General features: G+C 42.7%; 1 protein-coding gene across 1 annotated transcript in view; it reads left to right on the forward strand.

Moving 5' to 3' along the window:
* pik3c2b (phosphatidylinositol-4-phosphate 3-kinase, catalytic subunit type 2 beta) overlaps nt 1-26854 on the forward strand; it is a 168403-nt gene that overhangs the window by 20986 nt on the left and 120563 nt on the right. Inside the window, exons 3-5 of the mRNA XM_072278776.1 lie at nt 8904-9004; nt 12070-12224; nt 18105-18225. Coding sequence (XP_072134877.1) covers nt 8904-9004; nt 12070-12224; nt 18105-18225 — 377 coding nt within the window. The remainder of the gene's footprint in view (nt 1-8903; nt 9005-12069; nt 12225-18104; nt 18226-26854) is intronic.

Consider the following 26854-nt stretch of genomic DNA (forward strand, 5'->3'; position numbering starts at 1 on the left):
GGGGCTCACCTTCAAGCACTCTAGAACTCATGGTAACAGTATTATTTATTTATTATTATTTGTTTTTTTTAATATATTTGTAGTTTGTCCGTTGCACATTGGTGGTTTGTCAGTCTTTGTATGTTTTCATTGATTCTAGTGTATTTCTTTGTTCTACTGTGAATGCCTGCTAGATTATATGGTGTATATAGTGACATGTATTTACCTTGATAATAAATTTACTTTGAACTTTGAGGTTGGAGGTCACAAATGAGAAGAAAATTAATAAAGACTTTTCTTTGTTTTCAGAAGTAGGCAGCACCTGCTGACAGATTCATATGTTTTTTTTTGTAGATTCTTGAGCAACCTGGTAAGGTTTGATACCTTGAGTGAAGGAAGTAGATTTTGGTCTTTTTTTAAAATTAGGTGACAAGACTGCATTGTTAGCTCAGACTGGTTCAGAAGAGGAAGTCATTATATAGCACTATGATCTCTAAGCTAGCTCAGAAGAGTGAGTGGGTGACCTTACTCAAATACTTAAGATCCTAAATTGGCTTGCCAGGGTTGACATGGGAGCGTTTTCACCAGTGGGAGTTATAAACAATACTATGTTTTATAACTTCAAAGCGGTAAACAAATTCAAAGGAAGACATGGGAGCTCAAAATCGCTAACTTCATTCTTTACTTTAAGCAAGGCGTGCATATATCACTTGGTAGTGTGATGTCGTGTGCAATTCACTTATTTGTAAATGTAACCTGTAATGAATTATTTAAAGAAATAAATGCTTAATCAGCATCATATTTACAAAATTACTCAAATATTACTGAAATATTAAATACACAAGAGGACATTGCTATATAAGCAGTCAATCATTTAAAAATGAGGTACATAGAAACTTCTTTCAGAGGGTAGCAAATCTCTGAAATTCTGTGCCCATGAGGGTAGTGGTCCAGATGATTAGACTTGTATAATATGAAAATGTATAAATATGTGGAAGATTGAGGAATTAAGGGTTCTGGAGAACTGGCACAGAAGAACAGTTAAGGTTAGATCAGCCATGATTTTATTAAATGGTAGGTCAGACTTGAGGGGCTGGTGGCCTATTCCTGCTCCTAGTTTCTCGTGCTTTGTAGCTAATCAAACATCTGCTGTTATCTGTAATGTCACAGGGAGGGACCGAATCCTGATGCACACATATCAGCTTTCATAGCTGCTTTACTGCAATCAATGGATGTGGGTGTAACTTTGAGAACTGCAGTGAAGGGAAACTGTGCACAGTATCAAAAATGGCGCACAGTATTCTGCACTGTGCAAGAATCCAAAGGAGACGTGGACAGATTCTAATCTGTCACAGACTTAAACAGGACAAGAATGGCAGCAGCACATGCCAAAGTACCTTTACAAATTCAAAACTCGACAACATCACTAGCACGACTTGGCAGGACGCTTGACATTTAAAAACACTATCAAAACATCCAAACGCTATTTGGAAGAAGCAGAATCACTTTGCTGTACTTTGGTGGTCAACCAAATTCCAACAAAAATCTCATCTCTTGCCAAGATTTTTACTTATTCATGCTTTGTTCTAAGAAGCCGCTCAGTTTGCAGTATTTAGAACTTCACTCTTTAGTTGTCTTGGTATCAGTATTTCTGCAAGTGATTTTACCTCTTGGTTTCCAGAAAATTATGGAAAATGTTGGGGTATTAGATTTAAATCTGATCTTTGTTGGTAGGAAGTTGCATAGTAAATCTGTTCAGTGTCGACTAGGAATCTGTGCATTCAAAAACCAGGAGATTTTTGCTTCGGGAAGAGAGTGGAGGAATTGCAATTTGGAAAATTGTCTTTCTAAATTAACCTTTCGAATAGTCCATGATAGCTGACGTTTCTACGCAAACTTTGCCAGTTTGGAACTGAGCCAAGCTACAAATTTCTATTCGCCTTCTGCTTGCTGTAATTGCCTTGGCAACCCATTTCATAGAGACAGAGATGGGCATTGTACCAGCTCACATACTCCCTCTCTCATATTTTCTTGGACATGATAACGTGTGGTTGCATGTGATTCAGTGCTTATTCCCTGTATCTGATGCTGGTATATCACCACGAGTGATGGGAACCAGAGATTACCTGACGCAAGGCCAACTTTTAATTGGATTTGACTAAACTGTGCTTTCGCTACTGCTATCATACATTGTTGAACAAACTCTGGATGATTATTCTCCCTGTGCCTGGTCTGCTTTTTCTGGAGCTGGGCCAAGCCACACAAGTTTCTTTCTGCTTGACCACACTGCATTGGTAATGCATTGTATAATGAACAGGAAGTACTCTCTCCCAAATGTGTATCAGCCAAAGATGGTCATCAGAGAGCTAACATGCATTATGGCCTAAGAGAATCAAAACATTGGTGGCTGAACCCACCAGTCTTATCCTGGTCAGTTACTAAAGCCAGCAAGAAATCAGCAGTATTTTCCATGAAATCAACAGTCTAACTTTACAAAAAAGTAAAATATCATTATTTGTTTGGACAGAGATATTGATTTGCAGTGAAAGCAAGAAACAGATGTTTCTGTTCAAGCTAGTCTGCAAAATATACAAATTGATCAAATGAAGGCTGGATTTTCTTTCAACTGAGGGTATTAAGCCTGACTACTTCTGTTAAAATGTTCTTTTTTTTTGCATAGTTTTATGGTTTAAGTAACCACAACTGTAACAGACAAATCTGAAGCCTCATTATACTAATACTATTTTCGAATGAATGATACTGTGCAAGTGTGATCACTCACATTAGAAAAATGGTGTAGTACTTTACTAGACTTCAGCTTAAGCTATGAGCCCAAACCAGCTTTCTACTTGTTTTTGACACGCTGGTGTTAAATATCCCTGCTGCACTCAATTCCACTCCAGTTAGCGTCACCTACCAGATGTGTGACATTATAGTCTCACCTCATCATTAATAATGTTTTTAATTGCCACAATGTTCTCATTATTCCTTAATTACATATTCAGTGTTGAACTGTGCCTTCTAATTTATAATTTCAGCTGCTCAAATGTTTATCACTATGAAACATCACTGCAGTTAGCTACCACTTGCTTAAGTGCACAACTCTGCTTGTGATTATCAGTTACCAACCCACTTGTGCAGAACTGTACCAAACCATTACCTTATCCAGTCATTAGTGCATCCTTGTATTGCAATATTCATCACCAATGTCTCTAATAACTCAACCATTAGGCTACTGCTCTGAAACCGCTGACCAACCTGTGTGCAGCTAAATACCCCATTATTGCTCCTGATATCTGCCATTGTTGATGTGTTGAACAATAGCTGAAAATTGTTTTGCATTCCTCTTCTGAAAACCTGTGTAGCTTCTGAATTAAATTGCCTGCTCAGTGACCAGCATGGTGTCCCTTCCACCCCTCTCTTTATCCCATCCTTAAAGTGCAAGATGTCAAGGGTGCAATCTTGTTTCCTTTATCATAAATTCATAACACTCTCCCAGATCAGTTTATTCCTCACAGTGGAACCATGTCTTCTATCTCTCCATCTCCTTATCCTCCTCCCCTTATCTGATCCCCCTTTCCTCCCATCTCTCTCCACTCCCCTACATCCCTTACCACCTCACCCTCTTACCCCTTCACCCCATCTCTTCCCTGTGCCACTCCTCCCCTCTCCTCCTCCCCCCTCTCCCCCTCCCCTCCCCCTCCCCCTCTCCTCCCCCCTCCCCTCCCCCCTTCTCCCCCCCTCCCCCCCTCCCCCCCCTTCTCCCCCCCTCCCCCCCTCCTCTCCCCTTTCCCCCCTCCTCTCCCCTTCCCCCTCCTCTCCCCTCTCCCCCTCCTCTCCCCTCTCCCCCTCCCCCTCCTCTCTCCTCTCCCCTCTCCCCCTCCTCTCCCCTCTCCCCCTTCTCCCCCCCTCCTCTCCCCTCTCCCCCTTCTCCCCCCCTCCCCTCCCCCCCTCCTCTCCCCCTTCCCCCTCCCCCCTCCTCTCCCCTTCCCCCTCCCCCCCTCCTCTCCCCTTCCCCCTCCCCCCCTCCTCTCCCCTTCCCCCTCCCCTCTCCCCTTCCCCCTCCTCCCTCCCCTTCCCCCTCCCCCCTCCCCTTCCCCCTCCCCCCTCCCCTTCCCCCTCCCCCTCCCCTTCCCCCTCCTCCTCCTCTCCCCTCTCCCCCTCCTCTCCCCTCTCCCCCTCCTCTCCCCTCTCCCCCTCCCCCTCCTCTCCCCCTCTCCCCTCCCCCCTCCCCCCTCCTCTCCCCCTCCCCCTCCTCTCCCCTCTCCCCCTCCCCCTCCTCTCCCCTCTCCCCCTCCCCCTCCTCTCCCCTCCCCCCTCCCCCTCCTCTCCCCTCCCCCCCTCCCCCTCCTCTCCCCTCCCCCCCCTCCTCTCCCCTCCCCCCCCTCCTCTCCCCTCCCCCCCCTCCTCTCCCCTCCCCCCCTCCCCCTCCTCTCCCCTCCCCCCCTCCCCCTCCTCTCCCCTCCCCCCCTCCCCCTCCTCTCCCCTCCCCTCTCCCCCTCCTCTCCCCTCCCCTCTCCCCCTCCCCCTCCTCTCCCCTCCCCTCTCCCCCTCCCCCTCCTCTCCCCTCCCCTCCCCTCCTCTCCCCTCCCCTCCTCTCCCCTCTCCCCCTCCTCTCCCCCTCCCCCTCCTCTCCCCCTCCCCCTCCTCTCCCCTCTCCCCTCTCCCCCTCCCCCTCCTCTCCCCCTCCTCTCCCCCTCCCCTCCCCCTCCCCTCCCCTCTCCCCCTCCTCTCCCCCTCCTCTCCCCCTCCCCTCTCCCCCTCCCCCTCCCCCTCCCCTCTCCCCCTCCCCCTCCCCTCTCCCCCTCCCCCTCCCCTCTCCCCCTCCCCCTCCCCTCTCCCCCTCCCCCTCCCCTCTCCCCCTCCCCCTCCTCTCTCCCCCTCCCCCTCCTCTCCCCTCTCCTCCCCTCTCCTCCCCCTCCTCTCCCCTCCTCCCCCTCCTCTCCCCTCCTCTCCCTCTCACCTCTCCCTCTCACCTCTCCCTCTCACCTCTCCCTCCTCTCCCTCTCCGCTGGGTTTCTTGTTGGGGGCCGGGAGGAAGCAGGCGACGGAAGCGTCCCGCCGATATGCTGGCGTTTGCGGCGGCAGCCGTCTTCACCCTGGTGATGTTGGTGCTGAGCGTCGCGCTGCTCCTGTTCCCAATGGGATTGCGGCGGGGAGTGCGGGCGGTCCGGGCGGTCCGGGAGTCCGTCTGGTCCCTGGTTACCCTGGTAACGGCGGGGTGTAGCTCTAAGACCCAGGCCCGAGGCCTGCTGCGACCTAAAATTAACCGATGATTTCTGTGCAATAGATCCCACAGGTGTCTAGAATCTGTGTTGCAGAAGCGCTCCAGGCATTAAAAATTTTGTATGGAAAACATGTTAATGGGGTTGTTGAGCGAGAAGAAAGTTGCCGTATTTATATAATTTATGCTTCACTTGAACCCAAGTAATTTGCATCAATGTGTATTCTCCGCAAGCCCCTTTCCATTCTACTTGATTGCACATGCCAATATAACCATTTATTCTTTTTCTCGTTAAAACTTTTAAAAGTAGTTATCTGCCTTCCTTGGAAGTGCAAATTCTTGAATACAATCTTCTCTGATTGTAGTTGACCCAACCTGATCCATAAAACCCAGCTTTCCTTTCTCTTGTTTCTGCTTAAAGATAAGTATTTAAGGTGTTGGCTTCAACTATACCTGTAGGTAAAGATGTATCTTTTGAATACCATATTGACTTTATTCGGTAGTATTCGTAAAACCTAGCTTTAATTTCAGCTATAAATGGAAACGGTCTTGCATCTGAGCTTTTAATCTTTTATATAATCTTAAAAGGTCTATTATGTTTTATGTTTTGATCTTCCTGCTGCAAACTTTGCAAATGTCAAAGTTAACCTCAAATTTGGGCCAATCATTTGAAGCAAATACTCTGCATCACAGCAGTTTGGGGGGGGGGGGGGCGGATCAAATTAGGATGACAAACTGATGATTTTTGAGTTGTAATCTGACAAAGGTTTGTTCAAAGGATGTGATTAAAACATTTTTTAAATCTTGCAAGGAAGACCTTTGGATTGTATCATAGTTTTAAGTTGCCAGGCACTACTAAATGTCTCTTTATGATGAGAGATTCACCATTCAGTAGAGAAAGGTTATTGACTTGATTGCAGACATCCCACCTCTCCTGGAAGTTCCAGGAGTCTCCTGCATATTAATAGTGGCTCCCTGATGCCCGCAAATTATATACAATATCACGGAAATCAATTTTTTAGAGAGCGAGCGCAAGAACGAGAGCAAGAGAGCGCCATGGCAGAGTGTTCCAAAAAAAGAAAATATAAAACGTACTTCACCCCAGACTACCCTAAAGTGTATCCCTGCCTAATAGGGGTCAAAAATAATGACAGTGTTGCTCGCTGCACTGTTTGTAACAGTGACTTTTCTATTGCCCATGGTGGGTTAAAATGTAAAAGACATGTTGAGGTGAGTTTAACAGGTGTCATTCATTCATTAGCATAGCTAACGTTATTTAAGCTAGCTGGCTAACTACTAAGGACTACTCTATTGCAGACATCCCACCTTTCCCGAAGTTCTGGGAGTCTCCCGCAAATTGATGGTGCTACCTCCCTGAAATGAGTTTTTGCAGGGTGGGATGTCTGTGATTGTGATGCCTCAAGTTGAATAAGTATTGAACATACTTGCAAACATTTGATAGGAGAATAGGGGAGAAGCTAATAGACTTTGGGTCCATTTTGTCTTAAATCTTCTCATGACTAAAGATAAAGCCTTGCACTTTTGTTTATAAATCTCACTCCTCATTTTTGTATTTTGATTGTCATGTTCTGACCAAATCAACAATGACTTTCTTGAGGTGTAGCTTGTGTGTCAGTTTCCCATCATTGTTAATGGAAAACTATAGGCGTTCTCCATTTGCTTGTTGACTTTGAGTCATATTAGACCATGTGATAAACCACATTAGATCTATAATCTAGTGTACCATTGTATATCTGGCAGCTTTGATGCACAACTCTGCAGCACAAGCCCAGTCATTTGTTTACTATCTCTGTACCCACATTCTTGTTGTTTGTATACAAACGGCTGTTTGAAAGAGCCTGTGTGGATTTAATGGACTGAATGATCTCTTGTTCAATGCTTAATAATAAAACTTGTGAATGGGTTCAGTGAGGGGAAAGGCCTCCGGGTTACAAGAAATGTGGTTGTCCACTCTGTAAAGTATGGCTTGGACAGGATGGTCAAAATTCTGTTGAGACTGACCTGAAATGTCAACTGTTTATTCCTCTCCAAAGATACTGTCTGACCTGCTGAGTTCCTCCATCACTTTGTTCGTGAGAGGAGAAGGCGTGGTGGGATTATGAAGGCCTATTTCCTAACCATGAATCCTAATGGCAGAATTATAAAGCTTCAAGTTTTTAGTGATGAGACTATCAGGCGCATAACCCCATAACTGGGGATCATGGTCTTGTGTTAAGTAGGCATTCACAAGACGTATGTTGACAGAAATTATTAAGGGGGGTGTTGAGAACCATTGGAATTCTACACAGCAGAGAGTTGAGCGCTAACTTGTGGTGAAAATGAAGTCAAACATGGATAAAGGGCTGAAGAGGAAATGTGCCACGCAATGAGAGAAAGATGTTTACAAGATGATATCTGATGAGACATCTATGTTAGTACCAAAGGTTCTACAAGAAAATCTCATTTTCAGAATGACTGCATACTGTGGTTTTCTTTGCTCTCCAACTAAATTTTTGTGCTAGTTCTTTATTTCCTCCTTGCATATATGTTTTAAGTTTTATATTTCAAACTGAAGGTTTCTTTTCTGTTTTTCTCTACAATGACTATTTATATTTATTGCTCTGGTAATTAAATTTTTGTTTATCATCAGAACTCTTTCAAGAATTGCATTTTTGATCTATTAGTTTGGATAATGTGTTAGCAATGTACTCCAGCAGCTGTGTCAGAATGTTATCCCATCTAACTTTCATAGAATAACACAATACAGAAACAGGCCTTTTGTCAGCGTTTATGTTCCTCTCATGCCTCCTCCTATCCTTCCCCATCAATGAACATAAACCCTTATTCTCCCTTTTTCCTTATCTACATTTATTTTTGATGCCACTAGTAAATCTGCTTGGTGCTCAATTTTAACACCAAATCATTTCTGTATCTAATAAATGATTCCAAGATATGATTTAGCTGCTCTTTGCTTTTTAATATTCACTATCTCATTCCAATCAACGTGTTAATCTTTGCCATATGTCTCTTTCATGTGGTATTTTTGCATTTTTGGGTAAGGTTATAGATCAGAAGCTTACTGAAGCTAATCTAGAAGAAACAATAGAGCAGGGAGTTTAAGAAGTGTTTATCGTAAACTGGCTGCACATCCTCTAACACTTCTGCATGAAGAGTGGCTTGATGAAGCATTATTTGTGTACCTCTAGTGCCAAGAAAATAAGAAGAGTCCCACACAGTTAAATGTAGTGACATATAAAGATATAAGAGACTGCATGCGCAAGAATCTGGAGCATAAAGCAAACTGCCCAGATCACCTTTGGAGGGAAATGGGCAGTCAACGTTTTGGATTTGAGGCCCTTCATCCAACAGCTTGTATTTTGCTGCAGTGATATGAATGATAAAGAACGGGGAAAATATTGTCTTCTGGACATGGCACTAAGTCAAGGAGATTTCATTGAAGCCTTCGTATTGCAGTAAAATTAGACAAAAAAACAGCTTTCTTACTGGCTGTGAGCCTTTCAGTGTTAGGCAGTAGTATCTCCCTTCCACCTCAGGAGAAGAAAATAAAGTCTATTTTTCTTCAACTGAGGAGTCACTATTAATCTTCTATTTTGTTCCTTTTTGTAAATAAATTAAGAAAACTTTTTAATGATTACATTTTAATACAGCTGCAATATTGTTAAATTATCTTCTGTTGCAGGGCTCCTTTCACCAAACCTTCGAGACGGGAAGTTATGAACTACTAGAAGTCTCAGAGGAGCGGAATGAGGAGGTTGCAGCATTCTGTCACATGCTGGATGTGTAATTATCTTATTTTTATTGAGACTTTCCACTTCTATTGACCTTGAATAGTGCAGTTTGTTTTGACCTTGTGTGCTGATGTTTGTGTTATTTCTTAATTGTGTAATATTATTTAACTGAAGTGCAAGTGCAGTTTTATATCTGATAATTAAAAGTTCTTTCGTTTTTCACCTCAGGAATTGCAAATTGAATACAAATTCTTATTAATTCAACAAAGTGAACGTTCAAAACAAGGAGGATATGCATTAATTTCTGTGAGGGAATTCTCCCCTTTTTTAGTAGGGGTGTTGAGTATAAGGACAAGAATGTCTTGCTGAAACTGTATAAAACTTCAGTTAAACTGCACCTGGAGTATGTGTGAATTTCTGGTTACCCCATGTTAGGAAGGATGTGGAGAGGGTGCAGAAGAGATTTACCAGAATGCTGCTTGAATTAGAGGGTATGAGGAAAGGATGGACAAATTTGGGTTGTTCTTCCTCAAGCATCAGGTGCTATGGGGAGACCCGATAACATGCTGAGAGACAGAATCTTTCCCAGGTGCAGATATGTGAAACACCAGACTACGTACTATTAAGGTTAAAGGGGGAAAGTTTAAAGTTGACATGAGGGGAAAGGTTTTTAGGCAGAGAATGATAGGTGCTGGGAATGGATTACCAGATATCACAGTGGAATTAGGCAGTCTGGTGGACTTTGAGGCTTTTAGATAGACACATGAATATGAAGGGAATGACAAGTTATGGAATGAGACACATGAGGAGGACATTTTGTATTACTTGGCATCAAAAATGGCATAACATCATGGGCTGTACTATCTTCTATTAACTTTTCCACAGTTTTAATATTCTAGGTACAACTAAGTTGAATAGTGATTTCAAATTGGGGACAATTTGGATAAAGAACAGCAAAAGTTAGATTGTCCTAATTATCTTATCAATTTTATTTGATATACTTGTAAGTGAAGGAACTGTTGTAGTGATCTACGATACCCTGGTGATGATTTACCAATGAGCCGCTGCAGTTTTTGGATGCAGCTGGATTGCATAATGTTTTCAACAAAGTCTCAATCTGAATCCTGTTCTGGCTGGAATAGAGTTCCTTCTCTGCGCTGAGGTAGTTAATTTATTTCCTAATGGATTTTGCTCCATCAACAAACATTGTCCAAAGTCAGCACAGTTTAGCAAACCTGGTCAAAGTTGCTATAACAGATCACAGTCTAAAATTGGGAGCCTTCACTTTGTGGCGTTGGTATTAACAATTTCAAAATAGGAGGAACCTTGAATATTTAGCCTTGCATTTCCCCATGCCAGATCCCTTCATCCAAGTGATATGAATGCATTTAGTCTTTTATCCTCTATATGGAATAAGTTCAAAAATAGTTGCAGCAATAGTAAAGAGGGAATTGTTTATTATGGAGTAATGATAAGAAGCAAACGCATGTTCAGCAAGCAATAATGCAACACTGTGTAGTTTCAGAGAGGCTTTGTTTGAGTAGTGTTTCCACTTTGGCTGCAGCCAGCAAGCTTGCAGAAATTCTTGTAAACACCATAGCCCCTGTAAAAGATTGTGACAATTTCACACCCTTGTGCTTGCAGGTTCTGGAAATCTAAAATAAAAACACATAAAATATTAGAAATAGTTGGTTAATATCTGTGGAGAGGGGTACTGCATTAACATTCTTAATGAAATAACAGGAGAAGGGTAAAGTCAGAAATCGAGCTAGTTTAAGTTGAATGGAAGAAAAGGAAGGAAGCAAGGATAAGAACATAAGAAATAGGAGCAGGAGTAGAGGAGTAGGCCATCTCGTCTGTTGAGCCTATGGTAGGGTAGATAATGTCTGTGGCAGGGTGGAAACCAAGGGAAAATGAATAGCCAAGTGGTAGTGGTGCTGGCTCAGAGAGGGTCATGAAGGTATGTTAATTTCTTCAGAGCTCATGATAATGCACACGGTGTCATTTGATGACATGAATCGATCAGTGTCCTAGCTTTCATGTCAAGAATTCTACGAAGTATTGATGGACAGTGGGGTTCCCTGGGTACCAATTGGCAATGCACTTTGTGTTATTTTTTTAATAGAGGTAAAGTTCTTCTGGCTCAATGAGTCTGTGCTGCCCATTTACACCTATCTGACCAATTAACCTACTAACCCATACGTCTGGAATGTGGGAGGAAACAGGAGCACCCTGAGGAAACCCACACAGTCACGAGTTAAAATGTTAAAAACTCCTCACAGACAGTGGCAAGAAATAAACCCGAGTCATTGGTGCTGTAATAGCATTATCTAATTATGCTACCATGATGCCCTACCATGCACCACCTTCAGCAGGTTAAAACATGTGTACGGGGTCTTTCTTTTGTTACATTTAAAATGGCGATTTTTGTTATGTTTATCTGTGGAATGCGGCTTTGTTGTGTTTTAACGCTGCAGAGAGTTTGCGCTAGCAGTTTATTGTGGTTTAGAGGGTGCTATTAGCCAATGGGTGGTTATGTATCGTTTTGTTTTCGGATGCCATGCTGTATGATATGACTGTGGACTGAGTTTTGGCGGGGAGTCGGGAGGAGAGACGAGGAGGACGGCGGACGTGCGGAGAGGCTCCGGTCGATCACTTCGGGTGGTCCCAAGCCGTGGGTTGACGGAATTCGGGTGGTCGTCTGACGTCGAACTTGAGCTCCAACGGTAGCGCGCGAAGAACTTGGACTTTGAATAAGTGTTGGCGCCTTTTTTTTCATTACTTTCCTCTCTGTATCAAATGTATATTAATGCCCTAGAATTAGTAATATCTATAAAGTGTATGTGTTAAAATTTACTGGGTGTGCTGGCTGATGATTGATGTTTGTGATTGATTCGGGCGACGATTGACCCTGAGGGGACTGCTGAAGCAGGTGCTGGGCGGGATTTCCCCTAGACATACACGAGCCAAAATAACGGAACGTTACACATGTAAATGTTTAAAGATTATTACTTGACTGTGTGATATACTCTGTATGATAATATGAAATTTCTCAGGAAAGTCAGTGGAGTAAAGTTTAGAATCTGTAATTGGTTTCTTTCCTTTTGTTTTAAATAGGCTCCGAGCTGGCTACACCTGTGAAAGAGGTGAGAATGTAGGATTAATTTGGAGTCCAGTTGTCATCCGAAATGACCAGCACGGCGATGGCATCAGTGTGAAAGTTACTGTGTCTGCTAGCAGTCTGTCAGAGCCACTTACGTTCACATGTGATGGTGAGTTTCAGATTTGGCACATAGTTGTTCCATTGTTAGAAAATATCTACTGTACGTAACAAGCATTACACGTTGTTTAATTGAGCCATGTGGATTTTTTTTACTTTGTTTATAGTATTTGGAACACATTAAATGAGCTCATTGTTGGGTGCATTCTAGTCCAGTTCAATAAAATGTCAGCAAATGGTAACCCTTTGTTAAATGATCAAACCTTTATTGACAAGAGATTCCATGAAATGTCGTCATTGTGATTTTTGCTCTTTGAACTATACTTGTCCTGTGATTCGCATAACATTCAGTTTCTTATATCAAAAAGTTTTATTCAATGACATCAAATCTGGCATATTTGTTTGAAATGGCTAATGTTTATTGTAAATTTCCCAATTGTTCTCTGAGCTGAATGGTTTGCTGGGTCATTTTAGACCCAACTATTTGGTGAGTATGGAATCATCTACGGATCAAAATCAGCTGATTTCTTTCCTTGAAGAACATTAATAGGCTTCCTGGCATTTATAGCAATCCAGTGGTTTAGTGGTCATCTTTATTGATGCTTGCTTTTTTTTCCCTCCCAGATTTACAGTTGCATGACTTTTGACACTCCAACTGTTTTTGTAGGATTTGCACTTGTATAATCAAAAGGAATCCATCTAGCTCCTCGTACAGTAATTCAATCACTATATTTCCAATAATCACTTAAATTAGTGACAGGAAGCTTTTCATTTAATCAACTGGGCTCGACCAGTCTGGGAGCATATGAGCAAAGTACTGGCCCCTGTGTGGGTAACTTGATTGGGATGGGGTCAAATCTGGCTCCTGATTTCAAGCCCTGGTGTGTTTCATCATTTAACCTTGTGTAGAGTTTAGAGTGAACACAAATGGGCTACTAAGACTACTGAGAGTTGGTCCTTTCAGAAGAGGTAAGAAACTGAAGGAAAATATTCCTAGTTTCTGCAGTTGGATTCATTTTAATCAATCTTTTGCAAAAAAAGAAGTGAAATGTTTTGTTTCAAATGCTGAGAGATAATGAGGCCTTCAAAGACTATCTGGCCCAAAGCAGCCTCCTTGATTGGCATAACATTGGTCACCATAAATATCCTCTACCCACCACCACAGGTATATCATTACTGCAATGTGTGGCATCTACAAAATGTATTGCATTTATTCACCTCGGTTACTCCCAGAGCACTTCCCAGTCCTGCAACCTCTGCCACCACAAACAGCAAGCACAGTAAGAATGTAAGGACAACAGAAATAGGAGCAAGAGTCAGCCATTCATTAAGATTGTGGCTGATCTGGCCATGGAACAAGCTCCACCTACCTGCCCTTTCCCCACAACCCTTTAATTTTTGCTGTGCAGAAATCTATCTCACTGTCTTAAGAACATTTAATGAGGTAGCTTCTAATGTTCCCACGGGCAGAGAATTCCACAGATTCACTACTTTCTGTGAAAAGCAGCTTCTACTCATCTCCGTCCTAAATCTATTCCCCCCAATCTTGAGGGTATGTCCCCTAGTTCTAGTCTCACTTGCCAGTGGAAAAAATATTTCCTGCCTCTGACTTTCATATCCCTTTCATAATCTTTATGTTTTTATATGATCCCTCTTATTCTTCTGAATTCCAGTGGGTATAGTCCCACGTGACGCAATCTCTTCTCATAGATTAATCCTCTCATCGCTGGGGTCAACCCAGTGAACCTTCTCTGCGCTGCCTTCAAAGCCAGTATATCTTTCTCAAAGCAAGGAGATCAGAACTGCCTGCAATACTCCAGGTGTGCCAGTCTCACCAGTACCCTGTATACTTGCAGCATATACTCCCTCTTAAATTTAATCCCTCTGGCAATGAATGCCAACATTCCCTTTGCTGCCTTGATAATCTGATACACCTGCAAACAACCTTTTGTGATTCATGCACAAGCACTCCTAAATCCCTCTGCATAGCAGCATGCTGCAATTTTTCACCATTGAAATAATATCTGATCTATTTTTTCCTTCAAAAATGGATGACCTCACATTTACCAACATTGTACTCCATCCTCCAGACCCTTGTCCACTCACTTAACATCTGTATTTCTCTGCGGTCTCTTTGCATCCTCCATGCAATTTGTTTTTCCAGTCAATTTAATGTCATTGACAAATTTGGACGGGACATTGAGCATGAGACAAGAAGTCATGTTGCAGTTTAGTACTAGACAGTAAAAATGCATGCTTCAGGATGCTCTTTATTGATTACAGCTCAGTATTTCATACCATTATCCTCTCAAAACTAATCAGTAAACTCCAAGATCTAGGCTTCAATGCCCACTTGTGCAATTGGATTCTGGATCTCCACACTTGCTGACCCCAGTCAGTTTGGATTGGCAAAAACATCTTTAGGCTCAACAAGATGCTCAGAGACCTCAGCCTTCATCCTACCTTGTGCAGCTGGATCCTGGACTTCCTGTCAGATCGCCGGCAGGTGGTAAGAGTGGGCTCCCTCACCTCTGCCCTTCTGACCCTCAACACAGGTGCCCCTCAGGGCCATGTACTAAGCCCCCTCCTTTACTCTCTGTATACCCTTGATTGTATCGCCACCCACAGCTCCACTCTGCTAATTAAATTTGCTGACGACACTACACTGATTGGCCTAATCTTAAATAATAATGAACCAGCCTACAGAAAAGAAATCATCACCCTGACATAGTGGTGTCAAGAAAACAACCTCTCCCCCAAGGTCGCAAAAACAAAGGAACTGGTTGTGGACTACAGGGGGAGTGGAGAAAGGCTGGCCCCTATTGAAATCAATGGATCTGGGGTTGAGGGGGTGAACGGCTTTAAGTTCCTCAGCATAAACATCACCAAGGATCTCACGTGGTCTGTAGATACCGGACATGTGATGAAAAAGACACAACAGCGCCTCTTTCACCTCAGACGGTTGAAGAAGTTTGGTATGGGCCCCCAAATCCTAAGAACTTTCTAAAGGGGCACAATTGAAAGCATCCTAACTGGCTGCTTCACTGCCTGGTACGGGAACTGTACTTCGCTCAATCGCAGTTCTCTACAGAGAATGGTGAGGACAGCCCAGTGCATCTGTAGATGTGAATTTCCCACTATTCAGGACATTTACAAAGACAGGTGTGTAAAAAGGGCCCGAAGGATCATTGACTCACCCCAACCACAAACTGTTCCAGCTGCTACCATCTGGCGAAACTATCCTGTTGTACATACTATTTATTATAAATTACTATACCTTTCACATTTAGATAATACATAATGTAAAGATTTTCACTCCTCATGTATGTGAAGGATGTAAGTAATAAAGTCAATTTAATTCAATTCAATCTCCACCAGCACAGGAGCACCACAGGGCTGTGTGCCTAGCCCCCTACTTTACACCAATGACTATGTGGCTAAGTACAGCTCCAACACCATTTACAAGTTTGCTGATGACACCACTGTTGAGGGCCGTATTAAAGGTGGTGGTGTACACCGAAGGGAGATTGAAAATTTGGCTGAGTGGTGTAATAGCAATAGCCTCTCACTCAATGCCATAAGACCAAGGAACTGATTGTAGACTTCAGGAGCGGGAAACCAGAGGTCCTTGAGCCATTACACTTCAGAGGATCAGAGGCAGAGAGAGTCAGTAACTTTAAGTTCCTGGGTGTCATTATCTCAGAGGACCTGTCCTGCACCCGTCATATAAACATATCACAAGGAAAGCATGACAGCATTTCTACTTCCTCAGGAGTCTGCAGAGATTGGGTGTGTATTCAAAAACCTTGTCAGACTTCTATAGGTGTGTTGACTAGCTGCATTATGACCTGATATGGGAATACCAATGCCATTGAGCAGAAAATCCTACAAAAGGTGGTGGATTCGGCCCAGTATATCATGGGTAGAAACCATTGAGCACATCTACATGAAACGTTGCCATAGAAAAGCAGCATCCATCATCAAAGATTCTCACCACCCGACTCTTTTCTTGCTGCTGCCATCAGGTGGAAGGTACAAGTGCTTGGGACTCGCACCACCAGGTTCAAGAACAGTTACTACCCCTCGACCATCAGGCTCTTGAACGAAAGGGGATAACTATACTCATTCTACTTCCCACAACCAATGGTCTCACGTTAAGGGCTCTTTATCTTGTTATTTCATGCTCATTATTTATTACTATTTATTTATATTTGTATTTGCATAGTTGGTTGTTCATTGATCCTGTTTGCAGTTACTGTTATATAAATTTGCTGAGTATGCCTGCAGGAAAAAGAATCTCAGGGTTGTATGTGGTAACATATATGTACCCTGATGATAAATTTTCATTTGGACTTTGAATTTAATAACACTTTTATAAGGCTGTGCTGGCAGTATTGTGCACATTTATGGTTGAGGCATTACAGGAAGGATGTTGGATGCTTTGGAAAGGGAACAGATGAGAGTTTCCAGGATGTTGTCTGGGTTAGTGTATGTGTCATAAGGAGAGGTTGCACAAATTTGGATTGCTTTCTATAGAGGAGGGGAGGCTGAGGGGAGCCCTGGTAGAAGTCTATAAAAGTATAAGAGACATTGACAGAGTAGACAACCTTTTTTCCAAGGGTGAAATGTTAAATTGTAGATACATGGGAACGCTGCCGCGTCCGCGTTCCTTTACTGCCACCAGCAGCAGCATCCCCTCCACCATATCCATGTTCCTTTACTGCCACCTTGCCTTCCCAATAAATCACAAAACTGACACTGCACTACCTACTGAGGTATGACTTGGATTTCCATGCAAACATGTAGTATTTACATGTGAGTGCCTTATTTACAAATGCAGAGTTCATGCTGTTTAAACGTTGGCAGTTCATCACCACCATTTGTGTCTCAAGTGCCAAATCTCACTTGTGTGATTAAATAAGACAAACTGTACATCCTTCAAAACTGAGAAGATGGTACTTACTGAAAGGTTATTTGATGCTGCAGCACCTTGAATTGAATTTTTATCTCAGTTAAAGTTTTAAAAAAATACTGACATCTTCACACTTATCACTGCAGATGTGGCCTTGGGAAATGGCAGGCAGGATATAGTCTCATAAAGTAATTTTGGTCTCCTGATGCAGGATTTTTAATTCCACTCTTAGCATTGCCAGTATCAATTTATCAATTTACTTGATGTTAACGCTTTCATTTGTCCTTTTGGTGCCTCTAAATTACCTTGGCTGGCCTTCTATCTTGTTCACGATATTAACACATACTGAAAGTTCTTTTGCCTATCGCCTTTGTCATCAAGCAGCCTCTTAATTTTAAGAATATCATTCAGCCTTTTAAATATTTCAGTACGCTCAGCCTCTGCTATAATCTAAGAGTCTTTACAGCTTTCTCTCTGTTCTTGACTCCAACCTGACGGCAGGAACATCGATTTCTCCAGCTTCCAGTAATTTCTCCCCTCCCACCCCCCCCGACTCCTCTTCCATTCCCCATTCTGGCTACCCTCTCGCCGCCTCTTTTCCTTACCTGTCTATCACCTCCCTTTTGGTGTCCCTCCCCCTTCCATTTCTCCATGGTCCATTCTCCTTTCCTACCAGATTCCTCCTTCAGCACTTTGCTTTGTCCACTTGTCACTTCACTTCCTGCCCCTCATCTGGCTTCACCTATTGCCTGCTAGCTTGTACTCCTTCCCCTCACCAACCTCCTTATTTTTGCTTCTTCCTCCTTCCTTTCCAGTCCTGATGAAGCATCTTGGCCCAAATTGTTGACTGTTTAGTCCTTTCCGTAGATGCTGCTTGACCTGCTGAGTTCATTTAGCATTTTGTGTGTGGTACATGGTGAGATATTTTATAGCTAATTGGTAACAGAATTGGAGGAAAGACCAATAAGGGCACTTCTAAAATGCAAGTTTATTGATAGTGATTTTTGCTTTGTTTTCCAGGGGGCTCCACTGTGGATCTTATTATCTATCAAACTCTCTGCTATATTTATGATGATCTCGGAGGCATAAATGTTGACAACTTTATCTTGAAGATTTGCGGGTTGGAAGAATTTCTTCAGAAGTAAGTTGTTTGCTAAAGATTTAACATGTAAGTGAGTAGTCTGTGTGTGGACATGGAAAGCCATAAAGGATTTGTGTGATGCATTGCAGAGCATGTAGAGTCACAAATGGAGGTAACTGGTGAATGGTTTAACATGGCTAGTTACTTTCAATAACTTTTTCACTTATTTGTAAGTGTCATTTTGTAATTGGAATTAGTTTCTTGCTTGGAATGTGAGAATTCTCCGCCCCCTCCCCCTCCCAGTTTTTCCATTTAAATTTTTTCTTTCTTCCCTGAAATTGATTACTTTTCCCTAGATAATTCCATATTGCAGTCCACATCCCTCTATTTTATTAAAGACACTTTTCTTCATTCGTGAGCCCAAGGATAGACAAGCATTTTGGTTTAAGTTACTGGCTTAGTATCTAGACACAGACTATTAATCTGGAGGAAAGAGTTGGAATCCCACTATCAGAACCAAGTTTAATATCACCAGTATATGCTGTGAAATTTGTGTTAACTTCACAGCAGTAGTACAATGCAATACATAATAGAGGAAAAAGAACTGTGAATTATAGTTTGTGTGTGTGTGTGTATATTTTTTTTATTAAGTAGATACTGTAAAAATAGAAATCAAGGAAGTGAGGTAGTGTTCATGGTTTCAGTAACCATTCAGCAATTAGATGGCAGAGGGGAAGTAGCTGTTCCTGGATTGCTAACTGTGTGCCTTCAGGCTTCTGTACCACCCTCCTGATGGTAGCAATGAGAACGAGGCATGACCTGGGTGATGGGTCTACTTAAAGAAGGATACTGCCTTTTTGAGGCATTGCTCCTTGAAGGTGTCCTGGATACTACGGTGGCTAGTGCTCATGATGGAGCTGACTTAAGTTTACAACTCTCTGCACCTTGCTTTGATCCCATGCAGCAGCACCCCCACCTCCCCCCCCCCCCCCCCCCCCGCCATACCAGACAGTGATGCAGCAGTTGGAATACCCTTCATGGTACATCTGCAGAAATTTTCAAGTGTCGTTGCTTTCATAAATATGGGTTAAAAAGCTAGTAACAGAATTGGTGTCACTTGGGGCCATGAGGAGGCCAAATTATCATCTCCTTCTCACTGGTTCAAATTTCAAAGTACATTTCTTATCAAAGTATGTATACTCTATACAACCTTGAGATTTGTTTCATTACAGAACAAAGAATCTCAATAGAACCTATTTTTTTTAAAAAAGACCATCAAACGCCCAATGTGCAGAAGAAAAAAAAGTTGTGCAAACAATAATTAACATTCGGGATTGAAGTTCATGCAAGTGAGTCCCCAGCATAAAGCCAGTCACAGCTGATCCAGGAGCCTGTTAGTTGCAGGCCACAGCCTCAGTTCAGTGTGGACAAGTAAACTCTGCCAAGCAGCGAGCTGAAAACCGGCTAAACGACTGGTCATTCCTCTCTCTCTCAGGCCCCACCACCTTGATTCAGCTCGTATCTGACCTTTCCAATCTGGCCCAGCACTTAAGTCAGTCAAACATTGGCTTATTCCTCACTCTCCAGCTCAGGCCCTGCTGCCGTGATTCGACCTCTCCTCAGTTCTGCTGCTTTGAATCGGCTCCAAGTCCACTCCAACAATGGCCATACATTGGCTCGCTGTCAGGTCTGGGAAAAGGGCCAGAGAAGAAGGAATCTGATGGGAGAGGAGAGTGGACCGTGGGGTTGATACTTTCAGTTTAAGTAGGTATCACATAAGCACTAGAGCTTGCTCGGCAGCTTCTGATTCCAGTTTTCCTTTAAACAAAATTCTATTTGCAGTCTCTTAATTTTTCAGTTTGTTTAGTGCATGACAGTCTCTAATGCAGCTGTTAAATTTTTATTTTGGATGCAAACTAGTTATAGGCAACTGTTGTGCTCTGTACTGTCTGTGTGTATGTGTGCATCTTTTATCTGCATATGCAGGAACATCTTCAAAGTTCAAGGTAAATATATTATCCAAGTACATATATGTCATCATATACAATCCTGAGGTTCATTGTCTTGTGGGCATTCTCAATAAATCCAATAACCATAATAGAACCAATGAAAGACTACACAACAGGACCTACAGCCAGTGTGCAAAAGACAACAAACTGTGCAAATATAAAAAGAAGTAGCAATAATAATAAATAAGCAACAAATATTGAGAACTTGAGATGAAGAGTCCTTGTAAGTGAGTCCATAGGTTGTGGGAACATTTCCATGATGGAGCGAGTGAAGTTATCCCCTTTGCTTCAAGAGCCTAATGGTTGAGGGGTAGTAACTGTTCCTAAACCTGGTGGTGTGAGTCCTGAGGCTCCTGTATCATCATCCTGATGGTAGTGGTGAGAGGGGAGCTTGATCTGGGTGGTGGGAGTCCCTGATGATGGACGCTGCTTTCCTGTGACAATGCTCCGTGTAGATGTGCTCAGTGGTGGGGAGATCTTTACCTGTAATGGACTGGGCCTTATCGGCTACTTTTTGTAGGATTTTCCATTCAAGGGCACTGGTGTTTTCTTTCTCCCCCAGGCTGTGTTGCAGCCAGTCAATGTACTCTCCACCACACATCTATTGAAGTTTGTCAACATTTTAGATGTCATACAGAATCTTTGCAAACTGAGGAAGTAAACTATGCTTTCTCTGTAGTTGCAAAAACAACTAGGAAGTCACAAATCCAATTGCACAAGGAGGTATTGAAACCAAGGTCTTGAAGCTTATTGATTCATTTTGAGGGGATGATTGTCAATAAAGAGCATCCTGGTGTATGTATCTTTGCTGAGCATTGATGTAAACACACATACAACTTGTGCACATGTGGACTGAAATATGACACTCATGCAGACAGACATGTGCATATAGAAAAATGAATGTCTTTCTGCATGAGCACGTGTCTCGTCTTTTTCTGCAAGTGCAGATGAATCCAGTGATCTGTACATGGAAGTGCTGGACTGGTAACTTTATCCACGTGTATACACAATGTTTTTGTATGATGTCCCCTAAGTACTATTGCCTCAGACAGGGTACTGCTTGAACTGCATGTAGTCCAGGAAATCCAGGACAGCCAATTTATTTTGTCGAAAAGAATGTTCGAATCTCAAAGCAGTCAAAGTATGTGTCTGAATTTTTTTGAGAGAATACAGGGGAACTTCCATTCAAATTTGCGTTTTGTTTGTGTTGAAAATGGTTCGATACCTTTGTGACTGCTGCCTTCCCCCAGATGAACAACTTTTTCGAACAAGCAAATATAACATTCAGTGAAAAACTGCAGAAATGAAGAAGTTCTGCAGATGCTGGAAATCTGGAGTAACATGCACAAAGTGATGGAGGAACTCAACAGGTCAGGCAGTATCTGTGGAGAGGAATAAAGATTTGACATTTCGAGCCAAGACCCTTCAACAGCCACAATGCTTTCTTCCCCTTCCTTTCCAGTCATGATGGAAGGTCTTGGCTGAAATGTTGACTGTTTCTTTCCCTCCATAGATTCTGCCTGATTTGAGTCCTCCCGTGTTTTGTGTGTTTCTCTGGAAATAAGAGAAACTCTTTAATCCCTCAAGCATGTTCAGCCATTCAAGGTTAATCATACATGGGTAATCTATGCTTTGAATTGTTTCCTAACATATCTTTCGAATAATAAGGGAATCGATGGGTGTGAGGGGCTTGCAGGTATGTACGGCTGAGGTAAATGGGTATGATTGTGATTTTGTTGAAAGTTGGTGCAGACGTTCTCCTCCCATGCCTTTGTTTTAACCTGAAATTAGCTGACAGTTAATGTTTCTGCTTCTCTGTTCTTTCATGATGTGCATTGTTAGATGTGCCCACATGATTCAGGCACCCTCTGGGGCAATTACTGGTGCTGTGTGCATGTGCAGCTGAGACCCTGCATTACTATGTGAGAGGCCTGCCGAGATTAATCATGCAGCTTTCATACATAAACCAAAATACTGGCACTTTGACTAATGTGTACGATTATGCCCAGCATTTGAAACAAACCTCCTCCTCATGACAGGATATGTGACATTGAAAGATAAGCACGTATTTGATTGTTCATCGTACAAGCATGGTAGGTGCAACATCCTGTGTTTCAAGCAGTCCCACTGGGGAGGTGGCAAAACACAACCTCTGTCAATAAACAATTTTTAAAACTCAAATATTTAAGAGCACTTTCCCTCACGCTGAAGAGTTTGCTGAGCTCCGAGTCATTTAATTACATACACTCAGTGGTCAGTTTATTAGGTAGCATGCGTGATTTCTGCCACTGTAGTCCACTCCCTTCAGAGTTTCAAAATGTGCATTCAGAGATGCTCTTCTGCATACTACTGTTGTATTGCATGGTTATTTAAGTTACTGTTGCCGTCCTGTCAGCTTGAACCAGTCTGGCCATCCTCCTTTGACCTCTCTCATTAACAACGTCTTTTCGCTCACAGAACTGCCACTCACTGGATGTCTTTTTGTTTTCTGCACCATTCTCTGTACATCTTTTTGACTGTTCTCGGTGAAAATCCCAGGAGATCAGCAGTTTCTGAGATTAGTCACCCTGTCTGGCATCAACAATTATTCCATGGTCAGAGTCACTTGGATCACCTTTCTTCCTCATTCTGATGTTTGTTCTGAACAACTGAACCTCTTGACCATGTCTGCATGCTTTTGTGCATTGAGTTTTAGCCACATGATTGGCTGATTAGATATTTGCATTAATGAGCAGGTGTACAGGTGTAGCTAATAAAATGGGCACTGAGTGTAGTGTGGTTTCTCGCTTTCAAGGTGTTCAAAGAACAATTTCCCTCTGAAAGTGTCACCAAAATGTTAAGCATTTGTTTTTAGGGAAGGGAGATCTTGCCACCTCAGCTTATTAGGACCAATTTGTTACTTGAACCTTACTGATACAGCCCTTTTCAAATAGTCCAGGGAATCTTGAAATGGATTAACAAATTCTTAGTGTAATGAGTTATTTGGAAGACATCGTTTCTGACAAGGTGATAAATGGGACCTACAGGGAGGAAATCACCCCTAAGTTGCAGGAGGCAGGAACTTGCGTGACTGTCAGGAGAGGGAAAGGAAATAGGCAGCCAGTACAGAGTACCTCTGTGGCCATTCCCCTCAAAAATAAGTGTACCGCTTTGGATACTGTTGAGGGGGACAACCTACTGGGGGTGGTGGTGGGGGGGAGGAGCTGCAGTGATCAGGTTTCTGGAACTGTGGCCGAGAAGGGAAGCAGGAATAAGAGGACTGCAGTAGTGCTAGGGAGTTCCATTATTGGAGAAGTTAGCACAAGATTCTGTGGACAGGATAGAGACACCTGGATGATATGTTGCCTCCTAGGTGCTAGGGTCAGAGATGTCTTGGATTGAGTCCATGGCATTCTACAGGGGAAACACTGGTACCAGTGACAGAGGTGGGGAAAAGGGAGGAAGTCCTGAAGAGAGAATTTAGTGAGTTGGGTAGAAAATTGAAAAGCAAAACTTACAAGGTGGTAATCTCTGGACTCCTGCCTGTGCTACGCACCAGTGAGGGTAAGAATAGGATGATATGGCAAATGGGGATGGGTTACACTTGAACCCGAAGGGGACCAATATCCTTTCTGGCAGGTTTGCTGGAGCTTTTGGGGAAGGTTTAAACTAATTTGGCGGGGGGGGGGGGGTGGGAACCAGAGTTATAAGGCTGAGGATGGGACAGTTGGTGTACAGGTGGATGCAGTGTGTAGTGAGACTGTGAGGAAGGACAGGCGGATAATAGAGCAAAATTGCTTTTAGTAGGATGAGTTGCAATGTAATATTGGTGCAAAATCAAAAAGGATAATGAATACAAGACTGGAGGTGTTATATTTGAATGTACACAATTTTCAGAATAAAGTAGATGATCTTGTAGTGTAGTTAGAGATTGGCAGGTATGATGCTGTGGCTGAAAGAAGATCGTAATTCCTAGTTTAACATCCAAGGATACACATTATATCAAAAGGACAGGTAGGTAGAGGAGTTGGTGTGGCTTTGTTGGTTAAAAAAATGTAATCGAATCCTTAGAAAGAGGTGACATCGGAATGGAAAATGTAGAATCCTTGTGGGTAGAATTAAGAAACTAGATGGGTATAAAGACCCTGATGGGAGTTATATACATGCCTCTGAACAGTAGCAGGACGTAGGATACAAATTCTAATGGGAGATAGAAAATGCATGTCATAGGTGGCAATGTTACAATCGTCATGGGGGATTTCAATTTGCAGGTCAGTCAGGTTGGTGCTGAATTCCAAGAGAGAATTTGTAGAATACCTGCAAGATGGCTTTATAGAGCAGCTTGTGGTTGAGCCATTAGGTGAAAGACTATTTTTAATTGAGTGTTGTATAAACAACTAGATTTGATCAGGGCGCTTAAGGTAAAGGAACCTGAGGAGACAGTGATCATAATATGATGGACTTCACCTTGCAATTTGAGAGGGAGGGAGCAGCTAAAGGCAGATGCATCAGTATTACAGTGAAGTAAAGAGAATTGGAGGCATGAGAGAGGAGCTGGCCATAGTTGATTGGAAGGGGACACTAGCAAGGATGATGGCAGTATATCAATGGCTGGAGTTTCTGGAAGCAAGTCGAAAGTTGTAGGTTACTGTGCATCCCAAGGAAGAATTAGTATTCTAAAGGCAGGATGACACAACTGTGACTGACAAGGGAACTCAAAGACAGCTTAAAAGTAAAAGAGAGGACAAATAATGGAGCAAAAATTAGTGGGAAGTCAGAAGATTGTAAAGTTTTTAAAAACCAGCAGGAGGCAACTAAAAATGTCTTAAGGAGAGAAAAGATGAAATCTGAAGGTAAGCTAGCCAATAATATCAAAATGGATACCAAAACTTAATTCAGATATATATGAAGCAAGAGAGGCGGGAGTAGATATTGGACCACTGGAAAATGATGCTGGAGAGGTAGTAATGGGGACAAGGAAATAGAGGACAAACTAAATATTTTGCACGTGTCTTCATTGTGGAAGACAACACTAGCAGTATGGTGGAAATTCTAGAGTGTCAGTAGCAGAATTAAGTACAATTGCTATTACTAGGGAGAAGGTGCTTGGTAAGCTCAAAACTCTGAAGGCGGATAAGCCACCTGGACCAGATGGATTACACCTTCGGGTTCTGTAAGAGGTAGCTCAAGAGACTGTGGAGGTATTGGTAATGATCTTTCAAGAATTGCTAGATTCTGGCATGGTTCTGGAGGTCTGGAAAATTGCAAATGTCATTCTACTCTTCAAGAAGGAAGGGAGGCAGAAGAAAGGAAATTATTCTGTCTAACCTTAGTGGTTGAGAAGATGTTGAAGTCGCTTGTTAAGGATTAGACCTCAGGGTATTTGGAGGTCCATGATCAAATAGGGCAGAGTCAACAGAGCTTCCTTAAGGGGACACTTTGCTTAACAAATCTGCTGGCATTCTTTGAGAGAATATCAAGCGGGATAGATAAAGGATAACCGGTGGATGTTATGTGCTTGAATTTTCAGAAGGCTTTGACAAGGTGCCTCACATGCTTCTTAACAAGATGAGAGCCCATGGTATTACAGGAAAGATACTAGCATGGATAGAAGATTGGTTGATTGGTAGGAAGCAAGTACTGGGAATAAAGGGAGCCTTTTCTGTTTGTCTGCCAGTGATTAGTGTTGTTCTGCAGGGGTCAGTGTTGGGACAACTTCTTTTCATGTTATATGTCAATGATTTGGATGACGGAATAGATGGCTTTGATGCCAAACTTGCGGACTATACGAAGATAGACGGAGGGGCGCGCAGTATTGAGGAAGGGGGCTGAAGAAGGGCTTAGATAAATTAGGAGAATGGCCAAAGATGTGGCAGAAAGAATACAGTGTCTGGAAGTGTATGGTCATATACTTTGGTAGTAGGAACAAAAGCACAGTCTATTTTCTAATCAGGCAGACAATTCAAAAATTTGATTTGCAAAGGAACTTGGGAGCCCTCATGCAGGATTCCCTAACCGTTAACTTGCAGATTGAGTCAGTGAGAAAGGCAAATGCAATGTTAGCATTCATTTCAAGAGGACTAGAATATGAAAGCACGGATGTAATACAGAGGCTGTAAAAGGCACAGGTGAGGCTTCACTTGGAGTGTTGTGAGCAGTTTTGGTTCCCTTATCTAAGAAATCACATGCTGACGTTGGAAGGGGTTCAGAGGACATTCATGAGAATGATTCTGGGAATGAAAGTGTTATCACATGAGAAGCTTTTGATGGCTGTGGGCCTGTACTCACTGCAATTTAGAAGTATGAGGGGGAGATCTCATTGAAACCTATCAAATGCCGAAAGGCTTGATAGAGCGGATGTGGATAGGATGTTTCCTATGGTGGGAGAGTCTAAACCCAAAGGACACAACCTCAGAATAGAGGGGTGTCTTTTAATAATGGAGATGAGGAGGAATTTCTTTAGCCAGAGAGTGGGGAGTCTGTAGAATTCTTTGCCACAGGCAGCTGTGGAGACTAAGTCTTTATGCATGTTTAAGGCAGAGGATGATAGATTCTTGAATGGTCAGGACATGAAAGGATACTGGGAGAAGACAGGATATTGGGGTTGAGAGGAAAATTGGATCAGCCATGATGAAATGGTGGAGCAGATTCGAAGGGCCAAATGGCCTAATTCTACTCCTGTGTCTTATGGAAACCCCATC

This window comes from Mobula birostris, chromosome 14 (assembly GCF_030028105.1).
Source record: "Mobula birostris isolate sMobBir1 chromosome 14, sMobBir1.hap1, whole genome shotgun sequence".
NCBI classification, from domain to species: Eukaryota; Metazoa; Chordata; class Chondrichthyes; order Myliobatiformes; family Myliobatidae; genus Mobula; species Mobula birostris.